This window comes from Tursiops truncatus, chromosome 7, assembly GCF_011762595.2.
Source record: "Tursiops truncatus isolate mTurTru1 chromosome 7, mTurTru1.mat.Y, whole genome shotgun sequence".
Lineage (NCBI taxonomy): Eukaryota > Metazoa > Chordata > Mammalia > Artiodactyla > Delphinidae > Tursiops > Tursiops truncatus.
In genome coordinates, this window is record NC_047040.1 from 6,532,852 (window position 1) to 6,556,039 (window position 23,188).

Sequence of the window (23,188 nt, forward strand, 5' to 3'; positions counted from 1 at the left end):
TTTTATGGCTTTTTGCAAGAGGGCAAGTCATATTTGGTGCTTTGATGGGCCCCACCTGCACAGAGGCATGGACATGGCAGGAAGCATTCCTAACAGTAAGAGGACTGTACACCTTGGCAAACTCACGAAGCATACAAGCGCGGGAAGCAGGAGGCTGAAAACGGAGAGGGCTGTATTCACCTCTAGGGCTGCTGTAACGAAGTGCCCAAAACTGGGTGACTTAGAACAGCAGAAATTTATTGTCTCACATTCTGAGGGCACGGTCCAAATCAAGGTGTCAGCAAGGCCACGCTCCCTCTGAAGGCTCTGAAGGAGAACCTTTCCTCGCCTCTTCCAGCTTCTGGTATTTGCCTGCAACCTTGTCTTCCTTGGCTTATAGGGGCATCACTCTTCCCGTCTTCCCTCGGGTGTCTTTACATTATCTTCCTTCTGTGCATGTCTGTCTCTGTGGCTAAATCTCTTTTCATAAGGACACTGGTCATATGGGATTGGGGTCAACCCAAATGACCTCATTAACCCGACTACCTCTGTAAACACAGTGTCCAAATAAGCTCGTATTCTGAGGTGCTAAGGGTTAGGATTACAACGTATCTTTTTCGAGGGGGCCACAATTTAACCTATAACTGGGGACCACAAGCTGGGGGCTTGAGATTCATCCCGAAGTCCCGGGCAACAACTAAAGTTGTTGTGGCCTGGCCAAGTTTGTGTTTTTTAAAAGTCCCTTTTGCAAAGAAGTAGGGAATAGTTCAGAGGGGTCAACCTGGACCCCAGGTGTCATATTCAGAGGCTGTTTGTGTGAGGTGAGGGGCTGAATCAAGGTTACAGAAGCACTGGAGACAGAACAGATGTGAGAGGCAGTAGAGGAAGCATCTGCTAGGGGGCACTCACAGAGGACAGCGCAGGAAGGACGGGTCCAGAGAAGGCAGGGACAGGGCCGCAGAGGGCATCCCACACTGCCCAGGGGAGGATGGTCTGGATCTGGACGTTGTGCGTAGACTGGGCAATAGAAAGGGGTTCTTAGCTATGGGTGAAATATTTCAGCCCCTGAGCTATTCCCCCAAACCAATTAAAATATCTGTGAGTATTGGGGTGAGGGCAGGAACACACCTGCAGAGGAGTGAGACTGTTCTTGTCCCATTAAAGGGCTCTCTTCCATTCTACATTAATGCAGTGGCATTTTACTTAGACGTTGGTGTCATCTGATCTCTACTTGCACTTCTTGTACTTGGAGCCCCTGGGGAAAGCTGGACCCCTGGGAGGATGGTGGTACCTTCACAGAGATGCGGGCCCTGGGGAGAAGCAGGGCTGTGGGGAGGGAGGAGCCTGTGTTCCTTGTGCCTGTGAAACACCAGGAGGTTATGTCCAAGCGAGTTGGCTTCACGGATCTGGAGCAGAGGAGGGGCCTGGATTGCACAGATGGACTTGGCACCATCAGGATATGGTGGTGATTGAAGCCAGGGGTGTGGGTGAGGTCACCCCAAAAAAGGCCAGAAATAGAAAACGACATCTCTCGAGCCTGACCCCTGAGAGATGGTATTCCCCACTGCCACTCCCATAAACCTAAACAGAGAAACTAAAACTATTTAAACGTTTTGAAGAAAACATAGGACCAAATCTTCATACCTTAGGGTAGGCAAAGATTTCTTAGGACACAAAAAGTACAAACTATTAAAAAATTGATTAGTCGGATTTTATCAAAATTTAAAACGTGTGCTCTTTGAAAGACATTATTTTAAAAATATAATATAAACCACACACCAGGAGAAAACATCAGCAAAACATGTATCTGACAAAGGACTTGTATCCAGAGCATATAAAGAACTCTTACAGCTCAAAAATAAGAAGGCAACTACCCCAATAAAAATGAGCAGAAGATTTGAAGGGACACTTTTCTTTTTAAAGATATGCATGTGATCAGTAAGCACATGAAAAGACATTCATCAGCAGCAGTCATAAAAAAATGCAAATTAGGGAGTCCCTTGGTGGCCTAGTGGTTAAGATTCGGTGCTTTCACTGCTGTGGCCCAGGTTCAATCCCTGGTCCGGGAACTGAGATACCGCAAGCCACGTGGTGTGACCAAAAAAGAAGGAAGGAAGGAAAGAAAGAAAGAAATGAAAATTAAAGTCACAATGAAATTCTACTACGCAGCCACAAGAGTGGTTAAGATATAAAAAACTGATAATAGCAAGTGTCAGCAAGAATGCAGAGGTAGGAATGTAAAATAGTACAATTACTTTATTTTTATTTTTTAGTACAATTACTTTAAAAAGCAGTTTGGCTGTTCCTTATAAAGTTTACATACACCTACCATACGACCCAGCAATCCTGCTTCCAAGTATTTACCCAAGAAATACAAAACGATTTACTCACATAAACACATGTAGTCAAATATTCATAGCAGCTTTTTTCCATTCATATTTGTATAATTCCATTCAGATGAAACTCTATTAAAGATTATTCTAATCTCAGTGACAGATACCAGATCAGCGGTTGCCTAAGGTCTAGGGAAAGTGTTGGTTGACTGGGATAGAACACAAGGCCAGTTACTGGAGTGATGGAAGTGTCCCATATCTTGACTGTGGTGACAGTTACATGGGTATATAAAATTGTAACTCAGAAATGTACAGTTAAAATGGTGCCTTTTATTATATGTAAATAATACCTCAATAGCATTAATTGTTTTAAAAATAGGATAAATTGAAAAGATACAATGCAATGGCAAAAGAATAAAGCTTTCCAGAACTGATAAAGACCAAAATCTACCATGGAAAGACCTATATATTCTAAGAAACATTAATAGAAAAATACCAGACTTCCCTGGAGGTCCAGTGGTTAAAAGACTGCGCTTCCACTGCAGGGGGCTTGGGTTTGACCCCTGGTCAGGGAAATAAGATCCCACATGCCGCGTGGTGCAGCCAAACAATAATAAATAATAATAATAAAAATTTAAAAAGGAGACGGCTGCCCTTAAAAAAAAAAGAGAGAGAGAGAAAGAAAAATACCCATAGCTAATAGCATTTCTTTCACTTGCTGGGGAAGTTTTTAAATTTCAAGTTTAAATTTAAAAATATCTACGAGTATCACAATAGGGAAAAAAATACCTAAAAGAGAACAAAGATCAAAGACTTCAAATACAAAACGCTTATAAGCCCCAAAATGATTGCCTTAAAAGCTGACAGATCATCCTTTCCTGGGGATATTCCTATTTAGTACCCACCCACATTTTCTTAAAATAAACTCAGATTAGGACACAGAGAAATCTATATGATAATAGATTTATAAGATAAACTAGCAATGAAACACCTGACATCTAAATTGTAAACATCTTTCATTTGTCCAGTGTGGAAAGTCATTAGGAAGTGACTCATCCCAGAGACCTCCCCTGGACTTCAGGTGAGGCTCCACGTGAGCTGCTCTGGGATAGAACATGTGACCTAGGCCTCAACCGATTAGCACATCTCATCCCTTCGGCCACAGTGATTCGTGCAGAGATGGACGTGTCACTTAATGAGACCCAGTGAGGCAGAAGAACTTTACTAGGAATCCTGGGGAAAGGACTCTGGCTAGAGCCCCAGGTGCTTGGGTATCATGACACCCAGAAGGATATCATCAGAAGCAGATACAAGAATTAAAGGTGAAAAATGGGTCCTGGTGTCATCAGTATACCCTGAGATTTTTCCCAGTATTTGAGCCAATAAAATTGCAAGCAACGAAAAGCCTTCCAACAAATTCACTGAGTCAAGAATATGGTGGGGTTACCCGAAGAGCTAATATAATCAGAGGTTGCATCAGTTATATTCATTGAGGGAGGTCAGCTCCAGCTGTCTTCTTCACTGGTCAAACAACTTAAGTTTTTTAAAAAAGATAAACAGTTAAGGAGGGAAATGCAAATTAAGATAACCTTGAGATATTTTTCACCTATTGGACTGGCAAAAACCTAAAGTCTGAAGATAAGTGTGAGCAAGAAATTGAAGAAAAGGGTATACTTATACATTGCTGGAGGGAGAGTAAATTTTTAATACTTACTGACATTTAAAATTCACCTCGGGCTTCCCTGGTGGCTCAGTGGTTGAGAATCCGCCTGCCAATGCAGGGAACACGGGTTCGATCCCTGATCCCAGAAGACCCCACATGCCGCAGAGCAACTAAGCCTGTGCACCACAACTGCTGGACCTGTGCTCTGGAGCCCGTGAGCCACAACTAGTGAGCCCACGTGCCACAACTACTGAAGGCCATGCGCCTAGAGCCCATGCTCCACAACAAGAGAAGCCACCGCAATAAGAAGCCCGCGCACCGTAACGAAGAGTAGCCCTTGCTTGCCACAACTAGAGAAAGCCCGCATGCAGCAACGAAGACCCAACACAGCCAAAAATAAATAAAATAAATTTTTAAAAATAATTAATTAGTTAATTTAATTCACCTCACACCAGTCAGAATGGCCATCATCAAAAAATATACAAACAATAAATGCTGGAGAGGGTGTGGAGAAAAGGGAACCCTCTTGTACTGTTGGTGGGAACGTAAATTGATACAGCCACTATGGAGAATAGTATGGAGGTTGCATAAAAAACTAAAAATAGAGCTACCATATGACCCAGCAATCCCCCTACTGGGCATATACCCTGAGAAAACCATAATTCAAAAAGAGTCATGTACCCCAATATTCATTGCAGCTCTATTTACAATAGCCAGGACATGGAAGCAAACTAAGTGTCCATTGACAGATGAATGGATAAAGAAGATGTGGCACATATATACAATGGAATATTACTCAGCCATAAAAAGGAATGAAATTGAGTTATTTGTAGTGAGGTGGATGGACCTAGAGTCTGTCATACAGAGTGAAGTAAGTCAGAAAGAGAAAAACAAATATGGTAACACATATATATGGAATCTAAAAAAAGGTACTGATGAACCTAGTGGCAGGGCAGGAATAAAGATGCAGACATAGAGAAGGAACTTGAGGACACAGTGGGGGAAGGGGAAGCTGGGATGAAGTGAGAGAGTAGCACTGACATGTATACACTACCAAATGTAAAATGGATGGCTAGCGGGAAGCTGCTGCATAGGACAGCTCGATGCTTTGTGACGACCTAGGGGGTGGGATAGGGAGGGTGGGAGGGAGGCTCCAGAGGGAGGGGATATGGGGATATATGTATACATATAGCTGATTCACTTTGTTAATACAACATTGTAAAGCAATTATACTCCAATAAAGATGTAGAAAAAAAATCTACAAACAATAAATGTTGGAGAGGGTGTGGAGAAAAGGGAACCCTTTCTACACTGTTGGTGGGAATGTAAAGTGGTAACAGCCACTATGGAGAACAGTCTAGAGGTTCCTTAAGAAACTAAAAATAGAGCTACCATATGATCCAGCAATCCCAGTCTTGGGCATATATCTGAAGAAAACCATAATTTGAAAAGATACATGCACCCCAATGTTCATTGCAGCATTATTTACAATAGCCAGGTCATGGAAGCAACCTAATGTTCACCAACAGAGGAATGGATAAAGAAGGTATGGTACATATGTACAATGGAATATTACTCAGCCATAAAAATAGAACGAAATAATGCCATTTGCAGCAACATGGATGGACCTAGACATTGTCATACTAAGTGAAGTAAGTCAGACAGAGGAGGACAAATATCATATGATATTGCTTATATGTGGAATCTAAAAAAATGGTATAAATGAACTTATTTATAAAACAAAAATAGTCACAGATGTAGAAAACAATCTTATGGTTACCGGGGAGGGAGAAAGGGGGCAGGGATAAATTGGGAGAGTGGGATTGACATATCCACTCCACTGTATATAAAATAGGTAACTAATAAAAACCTACTATATAGCACAGGGGACTCTACCCAAGACTCTGTAATGACCTATATTGGAAAGGAATCTAAAAAAGAGTGGATATATGTATATGTATAACTGATTCATTTTGCTGTACAGCAGAAAGTAGCACAACATTGTAAATCAACTACTCCAATAAAATTTTTTTTAAATTGATTATCTGTTCAGTGAAGGACTTTTTTAAATAACAAAAAAAAGCCAACTGCATGTTATTCTGTAGCACCACAAAGCCAACAAATGTCATGTCCACTGAGAGATCAGAGACCGGGAGATGTTAGTCAAGCCCACCCTGGGCAAATTTCACTGCATATAACTTCCGCAAAGGTCACAGGCAGGGTGCTTCCCAAGAGTTTCCAGTCTGCACAGGTAGGCAGTTAGGGGAAAGGTTAGGCCCTTGGCCTCTGAAAGCTCTATGTCTGGACTCATTGTACATGAATGTTCATAGCAGCATTAGTCGTAATAGCTAAAATAGTGAAAACAGCCCAAATGTCCATCAACTGATGAACAGATGAATAGATATGTATACCCATAGAAAGGAATATTATTCAGCCATAAAAAGGAGGGAAATACCAATACATTCTACAAAACGAATGAACCCTGAAAAGTAAATGAAAGAAGGCAGTCACAAAGAACCATGTATTGTACGATTCCATTCTTCTGAAATACAGAAGAACCTACATACGAACCTTCAAGTTGCGAACTTTCAAAGATGAGAACATGCGTTTGCATGTCCAATCACGTAAGTTAGTTCATGTGTCTGGCGTATGTTGTCACATGCATGTATCCTCTACAAGTGGTTGTGCTTTTGTGTACTTTACTGTACAGTACTGTACAAAGTACAGTAGTACAGTATCTTTATTTCAAACCCAGGATGTGAGTGAGTGAAATTGCATCTGGCCCTCCATCTCCTATTGCTGACGACCCTTCAGCTCTACCATCTCCCACCTCCTCTCCCTCCTCTAGTCAGTAACTCTTCTTGCCTGTTCACTCGATGCCCATCCCTGTATGCCAGCTGTTGTACTGTACTACTGTACTTTCAAGGTACTATATAAGATTAAAATTTTTTTCTTTATTTGTTGTGTTTGTTTTTTATGTATTATTTGTGTGAAAAGTATTATAAACCTATTACAGTACAGTACTATACAGCCGATTGTGTTAGTTGGGTACCCAGGCTAACTATGTTGGACTTATGAACAATTTGGACTTATGAATGCGCTCTCAGAAAGGAGCTCATTTGAATGTAGGGGACTTACTGTATCCAGAACAGAGACAAAAAGTAGATTAACCACAGAGACAAAATCCACAGAGACAAAAAGTAGATTAGTGGTTGCCAGGGGCTGGAGAAGAGGGGGAGTGACTGCCAAGGGACATGGGGTGTCCTTTTGGAGTGAGGAAGTGACCCAGAATGAGACAACGATGATGATTATTCATATCTTCGAATATACTAAAGACCATTGGTTGTATATTTTAAAAGGGTGAATTATGTTGTAATTTTTTTAAAAAAAGAATGCCTGCATTGGAATCCTGCCTTCCCCACTTACCAGAGCTGTGACCATGGGCAACTCACTCAACCTCTCTGTGCCTCAGTTTCATTACCTGCAAAATGGGGCTAATAACAATGTCAACCCATGTTGGCTTTTGTTATATTTAATTTCTAAACTCCCCCTAAGGGGACTCTATCCATCTGAGGGTTAAATAATTCATAGGAGGCTCCCAACAAGAGGAGAATATTGACATCTGATCGTGTTGTTTTGAAAAGAGCCTGATCTCATCGTTACTGTTAATATTGTGAAGGTTGGAAATAATCGTACTGGGAAATACCCAGCACCATGCAGTTATGGCAGTTACAGCTGTCACTGATTCTTTGCCACACACCTGGCCCTCTACATGCATTATCGTTTCTGATCTGGAAAAGAGCTGTGTGTGGTGCTACTATTTTATCCCTATTTAGAAACAGTGGTTCTTACCATTGTCATACTAAGTGAAGTAAGTCAGACAGAGGAGGACAAATATCATATGATATTGCTTATATGTGGTTTAACCTATTTAGAAACAGTGGTTTTCTATTTAACCTATTTAGAAACAGTGGTTCTTACCCAAGGTGATGTCGCTGCTAAGTGTCAGAGCTGGGGTATTTACTGGCATGAAAAATCTAAAACACTGACTTTCTGGCCCTTTACATAAAGTTTGCCTGATATAACATCTTGAATTTACACAAACAAAATAATATGTTCTCTGCTCCAAAAACACTTAAATTCACTTTTAGCACATGTATGATGATAAGTGCTTAATAATTTTTATTCCAAAAAAATTTCCTCATAAAAATGGGGTGCTTTATACAAGTCTGTACATTCTACAGCCCAACCAATATTCTGATTCTCATTTTCTTGCATTCAGTCATGCTAAATAAATCCAACATTATCATCTGTGTGTCTGTGTGTATGTGTGTGTGTACCCAGTCTGGGTGAAACTTCCTCAGCTATGTGAGGATCCAGGGGTCCCCAGTGGGCAAGGCAAGGTGAACAGAGGCCCTTATAAAATGCTGTCCTAGCCAGACTTGATTCATGCTCTAAGTAGTAGGAGTTACATAAGCAGAGTGTCCATAACATATATTCACTGAGTACATAATCCATCTGTAACCTCTCCTTAGTTCGAAGGGGAAAGTAAGACGCCCAATATGTGAAAGAATATGACTATATTATAAAACATACTGAGCCTTACAAGGAGCCAGATCAATAGATAAAAATCAATAGTACTTCCCTAATAAAATGATAGGGTGAGATAAGCATTTCATCTGGATTTAGAGACTCTGCATTTGCCAGGAATATTACTCCTGTATTTGAAAATACCTTTTCAATTGCAAGTGATTGAACTCCAATTCAAACTGTCTGGACCAACTATTCAACATTATTCATAAACTATTGAATAATTGTTATTGAACTAATGACTCAATGATGTTTTGAAGGTATATGTTTCAGTGAAACAAAATAAGAGGTATGCATATGGAAGGTTATTATTTGCAGACGATGTTGTATACCTAAAAAAACTTACAAACTACTAAGAGTAATTAGTAGTATGGCTAGATCAAGATACATGTGCAAAAAGCAAAGCTATACTTTAATTTCCACTTCAAAATAGAAATGAAAATATACTCTGTTCACAATAGTTTCCAAAGTAATAAAATGCCTAGGAATTAATTTTAATAAGAAAAATAAAAGACATACAAAGAAAAATGCAAATTTTCATTGGTAGACTTAAAACAAGATCTGAATAAGTAAAGAGAAGTACTATATTCTGAATAGGAAAAGCATAGCAAAAAGATGTCTCTCATTCTATTTATTGGGTCAACCAACCTTCTGGGACTACTACCCCACCCGTTTACACCCACCTTGCAGCTCTCAATAAACGTGGAACAGCCATTCCCCTATGAGCCGGCACCGTGATTACAGGTTTCCGTAACAAAACAAAAGCATTTTTGGCCCACTTCTTAGCACAAGGCACACCCACCCCCCTCATCCCTGTGCTAGTGATTATCCAGCTATCAGCCTGTGTATCCAGCCGGTCCACTAGCTGTGCAATTAACAGCCAATATTACAGCAGGTCATGTATTAATACATCTAATCGGAGGACCAATCTTAGCGCTAATAAGCATCAACACCATCACGGCTTTCATTACATTCGTTGTTCTCTCCCTACTCACTATCCTCGAATTTGCTGTTGCTATAATTCCAGCCTATGTATTTACCCTCTTAGTAAGCCTATATCTGCATGACAACACATAATGACCCACCAGACCCACGCGTACCACATAGTAAACCCCAGTCCTTGACCCCTTACAGGAGCCCTTTCAACGCTCCGCATAACGTCGGGCCTAATCACGTGATTCCACTTAACTCAATAATTCTACTAATATTAGGCCTACTAACCAACACTCTAACAATATATCAGTGATGACGAGATGTTATTCGAGAAAGCACCTTCCAGGGCCATCACACACCAATCGTCCAAAAGGGACTTTGATACGGAATAATCTTATTTATCGTCTCAGAAGTCCTCTTTTTTACCGGCTTTTTTTGAGCCTTCTATCACTCAAGCCTCGCCCCTACCCCTAAATTAGGCGGGTGCTGGGCGCCAACAGGCATTCGCCCTCCAAACCCCCTAGAGGTGCCGCTTCTCAACACTTCTGTGCTATTAGCCTCTGGGTGTCTATCGCCTGGGCCCACCACAGCCTGATGGAAGGAAATCGCAAGCACATGCTCCGAGCGCTCTTTATTACAATTGCCCTGGGCGTCTATTTCACACCCCTACAAGCTTCAGAGTATTACAAAGCCCCATGTACGATCTCAGATGGGGTATACGGGTCAACTTTCTTCCTGGCCACAGGGTTCCACGGACTGCGCATAATCACTGTGTCCACCTTCCTTATTGTTTGTTTCCTGCACCAATGAAAATTCCACTTCACATCCAACCACCACAGCGGCTTTGAAGCCACTGCTTGATACTGACATTCTGTAGATGTTTTATGACTCTTCCTTTTCGTATCTATCTATTGATGAGGCGCATAATTCTTATAGTATTAATTGGTGCAACTGACTTGTAATCAGTTAGTTTCGGTACACCCCGAAAAAGAATAAAAAACTTAATACTGACCCTATTAACACATACTGCACTGGCTTCATTGCTTGTACTCATCGCCTTGTGACTCCCCCAGCTAAACATGTACGCAGAGAAAACAAGCCCTTATGAATGCGGATTTGACCTTATAGGATCCGCCCGCCTGCCTTTTTCCATAAAATTTTTCCTAGTAGCAATCACATTCCTCCTTTTCCACCTAGAAATTGCCCTCCTACTGCCCCTCCCCTGAGCAACTCAAACAAGTAATCTAAAAGCAATACTCACCATGGTTTTACTTTTAATCTCATTATTGGCAATTAGTCTGGCCTACAGTGAGCTCAAAAAGGACTGGAGTGGACTGAACTAAACTGCATTTAGTTTAAAACAAAACAAATTATTTTGACTCATTAGATTATGACTAAACTCATAATTACCAAGTGTCTTTAGTGTGTATAAATATTATTATAGCTTTCACTATATCCCTTATAGGATTACTAATATATCTAGCCCACCTAGTATCCTCACTACTATGTCTAGAAGGCATAAAATTATCCCTATTCATCCTGGCGACCCTAACAATCCTAAATTCACACTTGACCTCAGCCAGCATAATACCAATCATCCTGCCGGTGTTCGCAGCCTGCGAAGCAGCACGCAGATTACCCTGATTAGTAATAGTATCAAATACCTATGGCACCGATTACGTACGAAACCTTAACCTCCTCCAACGCTAAGATTTATTATCCCCACAATTATACTAATACCCCTAACTTGACTATCAAAAAGCAACACAGTCTGAATTAACTCCACAACCCATAGTCTGCTAATTAGTCTCACAAGCTTACTTCTCCTTAATCAATTCAATGACAATAGCCTTAATTTCTCATTAATATTCTTTTCGGACTCCCTATCCGCACCATTACTGATCCTAACAACGGGGTTCCTTTCCCTAATACTAATAGCTAGTCAATCTCACCTTTCTCAAATGAGTAAAAATATTTTACATCACATTAACAGAACCCTAATGGTTTATTTTTATATTTTGGACTAGATAAAACAATTTTCAATTTTGTGAAGGAGAATAAATTATAAGAATCACTAAGAAAACTTGGAAAAAAAAGAATAATGAGTATGGGGCATGCCCTACCAGATATTAAAACTTACTACAAAGCTACTATAATCAAAATATGGTTCTGGCACATGAATAGATAAATAAATCAGTGGAGAAAGACTGGAAGTACAAAAGCAGATGCAAATAAATATGGGAATTTAAAATATGATAATGATGCATTTCAATTCAATGAATGGAGGAGGATTTTTTATTAAATGATGTTGGGATAATGGACTACCCATTTAGGAAAAATAATGAAGTTAGATCCTTATACCATGCAAAGTTCTTACTGTAAGAAATAAAACTATTAACATTGGTGGAATTAAAACATTAAGACATAATACAGAAAAAAATGCTTATATATGTCAGACTTGGAAAGATCTAAACAAGCTGAAATCCAGAAACCATTAAAGGAAAAGTCAACCAGTTTGACTACCCAAAAATGAAAGTCCCGTATGAGGAAAGATGAAAGACAGTCCAGGAAAAAAATATTTGCAGCACATATAAAAAACTAAGTATTAATATTGCTAATACTCAAGAGACATAATAATTAGCTATAAAAAGAAAGTTCTATAAAAGTGATTAGAGAATGTGAATACATAACTCACAAAAGAGGAAATACAAATGGCCAGTATATCTAAGAAAACAGGAAACAAAAATTGATGCAGCTATGCAGAATTATTTTGCTAAAAATTTTAAACTTTGACAACTTCTGGAGGTGGAGGGGGTATAGAAAAACAGAGCTCTTGTATACTTTTGACCAAAGTGTCAGGTTGTTCAATATTTTGAAAGCAATTTGTTGAATTCATTAAAATATAGTATGTACATGCTATTTGACCCAGCAACACTACTCCTAAGGACTCTAGCTTACAGAGATAAGAGCATAGAAACATAGAAATATATAAAGGTAAAGAAATGAAGAATGTTAACACAATCTTGCTTATAAAAGAAAAAATGGGAAAAGCTATCAATATCCATCAATATGGGTTAGTTGAATAAAGTATGGTACATCCAAAGTAAAGAATTTTATGCAACCATTAAAAAGGGCGACAGATTTGTATGTACTGACTGTAGATGTCCACAATTTATTGGCAAGTGAAAAAAAGCAAGGTAAAGAACAATATATCCAGTCTGATACTAGATTGGATTTTAATAAGTGGGTGTGAGAATTTACATTAGATGTATGAACTTATATTAAATAATATTAAATAATTTAAGAAAAATTGGAAAAGATACATACAAAATGGCTAAAAGCATTTTCCTATAGCGGGTGGCATTGGATTAACAGAAGGGAAGTTTCATTTCTTACTGTATTTTTCAGTATTTTTCCCAAAACAGGATTTAAAAATGCAGCCTGGAAGTTATATACAATTACATCAATTGTATACACATACATATCAAAGAAGACAGCTTTGTAAAATTTGATGATGCACAATTAAATGAACTGGCACAAAATAGTTTGTTCAACGGAGAGAAATTACAAATGCAAAGGATATAAATGACAAATCACAGTTTAGTAAGGAATCTTTTTTTTTTTAATGTCCAAAGCCTGATTAATTCTTAATATGCTAAAGGAGAAGTAACTTACCTTTGACAACGGCTTTGCCTCAGCGCAATTGATTCCACCGATGAAGACCATGTTGGGCATCACAGGTTTGGGATAGTTCAAAACAAAATCACGTCGTAACAACCAAATTGATATTTGGCTGAAGAGATCAGATGCCGTGACAGTTGTCTGGAGAATCTCAGAGGCAATTTCTAAAACATTTTTGAAAAAATAGTGGCAAAATAAACGTTCCTCCAAGTGCCGGATATGATTCCACAGTCTCTGTCCGAAAGTCATGACATCAGAGAACCCTGAGAAATCTCTAGGAACGTAAGAAAGAGCGATGGGACACTGAGTGCTTTCTTCAAGATAATGGCAAAAGACTCCCCTGGTGAAGACCACGGATGGGAGTGAAAGATATTTGGCTACAATTAAGCCACACATATCAAAAGGATCTAGAAACACTGCATCAAAAGAACTCTCTTTTAAGTATTTTACTAATTTTGTGTCCTCAAACAAACTCTTACAATGTGAAAAAAGGTAGTCAAAAGCTTTGTTGGACGGATTCAGCAACATATGAAGTAAACTTCGTGGCTGAGTTTTCCAGTGAATATCGGAGAACTTCTGGAACTCACTATTCAAATTCTCCAGAGTGTAAGACGTGGAATAAGTCTTTACCGTAAGATTGAATGAACTTCCCAGGTACCAATTCACCTCTGGTATGACTAAGACGACCTCATGCCCTTTGTGGGCAAGTTTCTCCACGACCGGACGCATGGTAAACCAGTGGCTCCCATCCATGGGTACTACCAGCAGCTTGCCTGCCTCAGCAAAGCCAGGTGTCAGCAGCAGACACATGCACAGAGGAAGGAAGCCAGTTAAAATCGCAGGAGCCATCTGTTAACTGCAGCCCAGAGCAATCCAGCTGTCTGGATTCTAAGCTCATGTAACAGGAGCGGCATAAGTACAGGCACAAAACCTGCCTCAGGAGAGGGCGTGTATTTAGACATTCATAAAAAAAAAAAAAATTATACTCATTGCCAATGAATTACTCATAAGGATGATAATGAATGAGAAGCATTTGCTGAAACAGGTAGTAGTATGTTTTCCAGATGAGATAGCTTTTGATCTTTACCATGAGCAGAGACATTGCACTGCAATGCCCTTTTAGAAACAGAATTATTAAGCAATGCTCTTGGAACCTAAGGACTCAGAATGATAAAAAAAGAGGGTAAGTTTCAATAAAGCTGGTAGTTTTGAAATTTGTCCCAAAGGAAGATTTGGATTTTATCTTCCGAGTACCAAAGACTCTTTGCCCAGAAAGTGATTGGCATCCCGGATTCCAAGGAAAGATTTGAAGCACCTTGCCACTGACCTCCTCACTGGCAGTGAACTTGAGGTCGACAAGAGTCTCTGCAATGCTTGATGTTACTGCTTGTCTTATTCCATTTCCAAACCCTCTGAGGCTTCCGAAATGTTGAGATAAGATTGACAACCCCACCTCCCATTCTAGGGACTGATGGAATGTGTTTGTCATCTATTTTAAATTGCTTTCTCTAGATATGTCACATAATAGGGTTACCCACCCAATGTTTGCGCGAAGCACTCTGCTGGGACTGCTTTCTCTCTTCTCCGGGCTTCCACAGTCCTCTGTTTAGACGTCTGCTGTGGGATTGCCCCAATAGGCCTGGTACCCTCCTTCAGGAATCTCTGTATCTGTCTCACACTCTATCAAGATCTGTATCATCTGTATCAGATGGCTCCGTCCAGGACACCCAAACTATAACTGGTGACACTTGCTTAGTCACCATTTACCTTGGTGACTGGAAAAGTTTCAGATAAATGTCTGAAAAATAAAAATGGTGGTGAGTGGTCTACCTGCAGGTAGGCTTATTTTAGAATAGATATCAATGAAATAGAAAATAGGCAAACAATAGAGATAATCAATGAACCCAAAAGCTCGTTCTTTGAAAAACTGAATTAACTTGATAAAGCTCTAGCCAAACTGATCAGGAAAAAAAGAAAAAGAGAGAGAGAGAGAGAGAAGAAATGACCAATATCAGCAATGAGAGAAGTGGCATCACTACAGGTTCTACAGATATTAAAAGTATAAGAGAATATCATGAACAAGTTTATGCCAATATATTCTACAACTTAGATGAAATGGACAAATTTCTTAAAAGATGCAAACTACTAGAGTTTAATCAAGAATAAATAAATAAGCTGAATAGAAATAACCTATGTATTTTAAATTAAATTTGCAATGCAAACTTTCCCACAAATAAAACCTCAAACCCAGATAAGTTCACTGATAAATGTACCAAACATTGGAAAAAGAAGTACTACCAATTATCATTCCAGAAAATATTCTGGAATATAGATACAATATACTGCAGTAGAAGCATAGGGAATTTCCTAATTCACTCTATGAGACTGTTACCGAGTCCAGGCTCACTCTGCTCGTCACACGACAGGCCAGTAAATAGGGAGACAAGGTATTCAGGCAAGGAATAGCGACTTTATTCAGAAAGCCAGCAGACCAAGAAGATGACAGACTAGCGTCTCCCCAAAAAATCTTATCGGGGTCTGGATACCAGTTTCTTTTACAGAACAGAGAGGGGGAAGAGTTGAGCAAGTAAAGTAAGAAGGCCATTAATTTCACAAAATATCTCCTGGCTTGGCCAGCATGGGGGAGGGGATGTGTCAATTTCTTCTTTGCTGCAGCCATTCACAGGTGGGCAGGGTCAGATTGTCTCCCTGAGAGCTGAACAAAGGTCCTTCAGTTTAACATTCAGGCAGAGGGGTAGGGTTCCCTGAGGCAGGCCATTGTGTATGATTATAATAATAAAAGTAAATGAAAAGCAAAGGTTCAAGTAGCAAAGGTTAAAGTAAAAGAAACAGATCCAACATGGAGTCGGATTTTGCTCTTCCGTGTTACAGGACCATAGAATTGGTCTATGAGACCAATTACAACATAACAAAACTAAATAAGGAGTTTGGAGCAGAGAAAAGTTTATTGCAAGACCATGAAGGAGATGAGGCGGTTCATGCCCTGAAAAGTCTCAAGCTCCCTGAAGGGCTTTGGCAAAGCATTTTTAAAGGGCAGGTGAGGCGGGGCTGTCACAGGGTACTGTCAGCTTGTGCACTATTCTGTGATGGGCTGATGGTGAGGCAGCAGGGCAGTGTCACAGGGGTTAGATTATCAGTCCTTAGGCTCCAGGAGGCCTGGGGGTCTGTGCTCATGGTCAGCAAGTAGTTTTTCCATTTGGTGGGGGGTTTTCACATCTGCAAAACAGCGCAGGAAATTTGCATCAAATACTATTATCTACCCTGGCTTGTTTGTTTGTTCTGGCTCATGAAATTCTTTTGTTTGTCATGGAAATGTAAGAGTGGAATATTAATACATTTCAGTTGAGTTCTGTAATGTCAGGAGTTTTTCAAAAAAATTAGAAGATGGACTGGAGCTTTTTCTTTGTGAATAGAAACTGAAAAAAAAATTACTATCATGTAGGTACTTCAGAGAGGAGCTAAAGCAGAGGATATGGGGGAAGGCATGTTCTGGGAAGGCCCCATAGGGCTCTGCTCGGTTACACTATAGACCAATACCCCTCAAGAACACAGATGCAAAAATTCTAAACAAAAATTTAACAAACCAAATTCAATAATATAAACATATATATGTACCATGTAATACATAAAAATATAATACGTCATAACCAAGTGAGATTTATTCCAGGAGTGCAAAGGCTGTTTTAACATTAGAAAATCAATCAAGGTAATTCACCATATAAATAAACTAGAAAAGTAAAACCATGTAATTATTTCAATAGGCACTTTGTTTGATAAAAATCCAATATCCATTTCTGATAAAAATTCTCAGCAAACTAGGAGAAGAAGGGAAGTTTCTCAACCTAATAAAGAGCATGGATCAACATGAGAAACCCACAGTTGAGGCTTCCCTGGTGAGAGAAGTTCGCACCCCGCAACGAACAGTAGCCCCCGCTCGCCGCAACTAGCGAAAGCCTGCGTGCAGCAACCAAGACCCAATGCAGCCAAAAATAAATAAATAAATAAATAAATTTTAAAAAACTAGTGTTTGGACCACGGTGGAATTTCTACACTAGATACCAGAGAATCACCAAAGCCTCTTTGGTAGAGAAATGCAAGCTCAGGGTGTGCCTCAGATGGATCTGGTAGTGACATGCGTGATGTGATGGAGAAGGCGGCAGTCCACCTAAAATGTTGTAATTCTAACGTGGGTGAGACTTAATGAGGGTCTGACAGGCAGAGAGGGAGCCATGGAAAGCAGAGAGGGAGCCATGGAAACAGAAGAAGCATTGTCCAGGCGATACTTTGAGTTACAAATGATTGGATTCATGGAGAAAAGATGAAGTTTCAAAGACAGCTCCGAGACTTTGATGCTGCATGAGGGGAAGGATGGTGGTGTTAACAGACCTTTCATTCATTTAACACATATTTATTAAGATCCTGTAATGAGCCAGGCACTGTTGAGATGGTCGGGATACAGCTGGGTACAAGGGTGAGCCTGCGTCCCCAGAAGCCAACCTTCCAGTGCTAATTCTTGGCCAGGGAATGGAACTTTGAGGAATATCCACTGTTAGGAAGAGGGGAATGAAGCACAGCGGGCGAAGAAGAAGCAGTCAAAAGGCAGAAAGAGAAGCAAAAGGATAGAGTGCCTTGGCGCCAGGGACGAGAATCATGAAGAGGAGGCTGCCAAGGGGGCAAGGTGGCCGACGGAAGACTGATAAGAACTGAGAACATGCGATTCCCGCTGTGGTTTCCTGGTCTAGACCTTCAACCTTCCAGCTGCTCCCCTGCCTCCAGTTCTTTCCCTACCGACACTTCCTGAACATTTGCAGCCACAGGAATGTCGCTATGTTCCAAATACAAATCCCTTAGGCTGGCATTCACTTTGACTCCTGCCTTGTGGCTTCGTCTATCACTATTGCTGGTCTCAATCTCTCAGATCTTTAGCTGAAGTCAAAATGATTATCTTCCCGTCGCCCTCATTCGACAGGAGAGACGGCCAGAAGAGCCTATATAGGCTATTGAAAGTGTCCACCAAAGGTGCTCAAGAGGGCAAGAGAGGAGATTTTGAAGTATTTTTGGCGTACTCTTGTGTATGAGAGTTGGCGCAGACAAAGTAAACACCGAGGATGTTATAAAGGATCAGAGTTACTTGGAACATTTTTCACTCGAGATACACCTGTAAAATGTCTCTGTAAGTAAGTGCACGGCACTCTTGAAGCCCTACACAAATGTTTCCAAGGTTTAAGTAACTTGGCATTAGCCGGGCCAAATGACAAGCGATCTTTGTACTCTCTACTGCAACTAACATGAGTTGCGAACAGAAATAAAAATACACTTTAAGGGCTTCCCTGGTGGCGCAGTGGTTGAGAATACGAGACACGGGTTCGCGCCCTGGTCTGGGAGGATCCCACATGCCGCGGAGCGACTGGGCCCGTGAGCCACACTTACTGAGCCTGCGCGTCTGGAGCCTGTGCTCCGCAACGAGAGAGACGGTGATAGTGAGAGGCCCGCGCATCGCGATGAAGAGTGGCCCCCGCTTGCCACAACTAGAGAAGGCCCTCGCACAGAAAGGAAGACCCAACACAGCCATAAATAAATCAAAACTGTCAACAAGTAAAAATAAATAAACACTATAAAAAAAATAAACTTTAAAAAGTGAACGAATGAGTGGTCGGCTCACCGAGCGGACTCGCGAACCCGCCAGCAGACAAGGAAGCGAGCACTGTCCACCCAACACGACTCCCGCATTCTCAGGCCAAAAGAACTACATTGCCCATAAAGCCCCGCGCCGCGGGCCGGCGCTACCCCGCCGGGCATCCTGGGAGACGTAGTCCGTGCGTTCCATAAATCGCTCACGCGCGGTGCCGCGGGATGGCTGCTGACGTCAATATGGCTGCTGACGTCAATATGGCGGTCCCCGGTAGCGGCGCGTTCTTTCGCTTCGAGTTTTGGCCGGGGCGGGGGTCTGGGCTTTAGGCAGTAAGTGGGGCCTGCGACCGGGGATCTCGGGAGGGATGAGAGGGGCCGAGGCGAGAGGCTGCCCGGGCCGGCCCCGGGTTGCGGCGTCCTCCTGGTGTGGGGCTGCGGTCCCCCGCCTCGGGGACCTCTGCCTCCTCGCGCCCCTGGGCCCGGTGGCTTGGAGGGCTTGAGGGCCTAGTCTGAACGTGGAGCGGAGGAGACCGGAATCTAGACCACGCGTGCGAGGCCACACTTTCAAGTTCCATTTTTTGTGCTTTTCTTCTGAGGAACGGGTTGAAAAGGCAAATAATTGCATTTCAGCGTTTCCTATCCCTTAGGAACTGTGCTAGGCGCTTGGCCTTTCTCGTCTCCAGGTGACCCTCCTCCACACTCGATATGAGACCTTGAGCGGATTCTTTAGACCCCAGGAGCTAATGTTGGGATCACCGGATGGATACATGTTGTAAAGCCCTCGAGGCTCCATTATTTAAATGGCAGTGTTTTTTCCCCAGTGAATCTCCACCCGGCTGTCCGGCTTCGGGGCCATGTACTAAACTACTATAAAGATTAATTTGTTCCGTTTAACTTATTTAAGTGTCATGATCTGGTGCAAGGAGTTTGAGAAGCAGAGATTTTAGGAAGTGATTCATGGTCCCTAGGCCATTGTCAACGCTCAGAATCTAGCTTTGGCTCTACCCCCTCAGCAGATTAGGTGTATTGATGGGTTTTCTTTCTTTTTTCACTAGTGATATCAATATGCCTTTTTAAAAACAGCTGTCATTTATTGTGGGCTAAACCCTGTACCCTAAATGCCTTTCTTTCATTATGTTATTTGATTGTTTAAATGACCCTGCGTGACAGTTGGTATCGCATTTTACTTATAAGAACGTGGGTTAAGTAACCTGCCCACGGTCGCACAGGTAGTGTGGAGCAGGGATGAAAAAATTCAGGTCTTGCTGCCTCCAAAGCCCGAACTACTGTCTGTACTTTCTAAAGAGTGACTTAAAATGGAGACTCCCAAGTATAAAAGGGAGATGTGGGGAAGTTTTGTTTTAAAAATGAAAACGTTTATATAACATGTTATATATTTTTAAGGGTAGTGTTTAGTTTCACAATGTTTGGTGACCTGTTTGAAGAGGATTATTCCAGTGTGTCAAATGATCATTATGGAAAAGGGAAGAAATTAAAGACCAAAGCTTTGGAGCCACCTGCGCCTAGAGAATTCACCAATTTAAGTGGAATCAGAAATCAGGGTGGAACCTGTTACCTCAATTCCCTCCTTCAGACTCTTCATTTCACACCTGAATTCAGAGGTATGCTATGTTACATGCACTTGGCTGGTAATACGTATCCTCGTATCCACCTGTAATTAGTTATGCAGAATCACAAGTGTATTCGACAGTGTGTGTTAATTGTTGCTAATGAGGGACACAAATTGGTAATTCTGCAGAGGAATGTGAAGCTTAAATTATGAATATTTTCTGTGTGATCACAGTGATGTTCAGTAACAAGATAAAAAAAATAAGGCAATGTATTTCTTTTCTAATTCCTATCATTTAAAGTACAACATAGACAATTTTGTCATGAGTGCCAGCCTTCACTATTGTACACCATTTGTATTTTTGAGTTTCTCAAAGTAATAAACACGTAAACCAGAGTTACTCAGTACAGTTATATGTTTCCTTTTGGAGTGGGGAGGGGTTGTCACATTATTCATACAGTCCACAATCGTTGATCTGAAGTTCTGAAATCTGGAAAACTCTGACAGCCTGACCTAATAATCTGAACTTGTTTGGCCTGAGAGCCTGACCTGCTGTGAGACTGTTTATAGTCTTAATTATCTCACTTGGGTGAGCAGTCATACATTTGTCACAGGAATATTAAGTCCTTGACTAATAGATACTGTTTGTCCCAGACTCTGCTGGGGATGTAATGTTAACATATTGGACCCTTTCTTCATATTACCTTTCTAAAATCTGGAAATTCTGAATTCCAGAGATCCAAGGTGTTAGATAAGGGACTGTGTATAAGGAACAGAAACCCACTCAAAGTAGCTCAATTAAAAGGGAGGTTTACTGTAAGAATATAGGGGAATCTCCTAGAAACCACCTACAGGAAGCCACCCTGACCTCCTTGGACCCTTGATTTCTTGCCCCTATTTTTCTCTACATGTTTGTCCCATTCCTCCTCTGCAAACTAGCTTCCTCCACAAGGGTCTTAGTCTCTGTGTTCCCTTGATTTCAGTGTGAAGATTCCTCTGCCTTCACATGGCCCTGATTGGGGGCCCCCAGCTACGAAGCTCCATGACTGTAGCTCAGCTCCCCACTATGTCTCCATATTCTGAGGACAGACAACCTGGCTCATCCTGTATCCAGTATCTCATCCCCCTTCCCACCACTACCAAATTTAGCAAAGTTTTGTGACATTTTCTGTTGCTTCTAAGCTTACAGAGACTTCCTGCCTCCAGAGATTTAGTGTATAATTACCGTTATCCCCTTCCCAGGGCCATTCTAATGGGTCGAAGTGCATGTGGATTTGAGTGTTGCCTCTTGTCTGTGACTCCATCCACTCCATAAAAATATCCCCCCAGTGCCTTCAGTAGTTCCACCGTTAGAAGTTTGGAGCATGAATAAGCGGGTTCCTAGGGAGGTTAAGTTTTTCCCAAGTTTTAGTATAATTGAAGTTCAAGGGCAACTTAAAGTAGAAAAGTAGCCTTAAGAAGAGGGTGAGGAAGGCGACTGTTGGGGACGGCAGGCAGGTCACGGAGAGCGCCGCTAAGAAGAAAGGGCTCAGAGCCCCGGGCCCCCGGGCAAAGTGGGTGGCCGGCCAAGCCCATGGGCTGACACCTTAGTGTGACTCGCACACTCCTAGTAAGGCGTAGCGCAGATCCTGAAGCTTATTGAAGAAGGCGTACACTTTGGAAAGGGTAAGGACTGGCGGAGAACTGAGGGGAAATTTTGGGAACTTTTTGGAATCATGTTTTAAGGAATAGGACTAGATTCGGTTCCACTGTACTCCCAGATCAGTGCAGCTGGGAGGAGTGGGAGACGATTGCGGAAGTCTTTGTATGGTTTTTGTGCTTTAGCCTTTACGTTTGTAACCTGCATGTAGTGTTTTTCCCAGTTCCTGCCGGGAGCTCAGGAGGAATATTACATAACAGTAATCACTAAGGCAGCAGTGGTTTTCAGTGCAAGGCAACACCCGTCCCATCCCTCCTCTCCCCGGAGTATATCAGAGTCTCCTAGTAGGTGTTCCTATCTGTTTGAATACAGACTTCCCAAAAGATTCAGATACGCCCCACTGGGTGGCGTACCCAGACATTGAATTATAAACAAATTCTGGAGACCGGCACTGGGTTGCCAACGTCTTTTTCCAGGTAAGGTCACCACCATCTGTTACTACCCTCAATGCAGAAAAGATATTTTCATACCAAAATGGGAAGGGCGTTATCTCAGAGTTAAAGGTGCTCCTTCTTGTGAAAGAATGGTTGGAAGTCTCACGTGTGGCTTGTGAACAAACACACGTGACACTATTCTATATTGTGTATTTCCTAGTGTTCCTCATGTGGCTTTTGGGACCCACTGCCGTAGGCAATAGGAAACCACCAAAGATTTCTGATGTTATGGTTTTTATATGTATAATTTTCCTTTTACAGCTCTCCCTTATTGAAACCTTAGCTTCCCACTTTCTAATAGGGTCAGTGGTTAAAAATAACATTACCAGAAAGCAAGATGGGTAGGCTGAGGGTGTAAATATTGTCAAGTCATATTTCTGAATCTTTAACTGATTTCTACTTACTGGTGGCCTTGGCTTTCTAAAACAATTTTCAAAAATGAGATAATGTCATTTACATCTGTGATTCTACTTTTTTGTTTAGAAGCTTTATTTTCTCTTGGCCCGGAAGAGCTTGGTTCGTTAGAGGATAAGGATAAACCTGACGCAAAGGTATTAAAATCTTTGATTCACAGGGGTTTTTTGGAGTACTGAGGAAATGTTTTAAGGAAAGAATTAAGTTGCTTATTCGTAGGAATCAATAATTTTATTAATT

At 41.3% G+C, this 23,188-nt stretch overlaps 2 protein-coding genes across 21 annotated transcripts in view; one reads left to right on the forward strand and one right to left on the reverse strand.

The window, feature by feature from the left end:
- LOC101329554 (UDP-glucuronosyltransferase 1A1) overlaps positions 1 to 14,710 on the reverse strand; it is a 64,615-nt gene extending 49,905 nt beyond the window's left edge. Inside the window, exon 1 of one of the 2 annotated variants that reach the window (XM_033859496.2) lies at positions 13,174 to 14,707. In XM_033859496.2, coding sequence (XP_033715387.1) covers positions 13,174 to 14,028 — 855 coding nt within the window. In that variant the 5' untranslated portion in view covers positions 14,029 to 14,707. Of the gene's footprint in view, positions 1 to 13,173 lie in introns of both variants that reach the window. The other variant, XM_073807084.1, reaches the window with a different exon arrangement.
- Positions 14,711 to 19,030: 4,320 nt separating this feature from the next.
- The window catches only part of USP40 (ubiquitin specific peptidase 40), a 91,896-nt gene continuing 87,738 nt past the window's right edge, over positions 19,031 to 23,188 (forward strand). For 11 of the 19 annotated variants that reach the window (XM_033859499.2, XM_033859502.2, XM_033859501.2 and 8 more), the window contains exons 1-3: positions 19,031 to 19,161; positions 20,236 to 20,453; positions 23,018 to 23,085. In XM_033859499.2, coding sequence (XP_033715390.1) covers positions 20,255 to 20,453; positions 23,018 to 23,085 — 267 coding nt within the window. In that variant the 5' untranslated portion in view covers positions 19,031 to 19,161; positions 20,236 to 20,254. The other 8 variants (XM_033859511.2, XM_073807089.1, XM_033859512.2 and 5 more) reach the window with 7 other exon arrangements.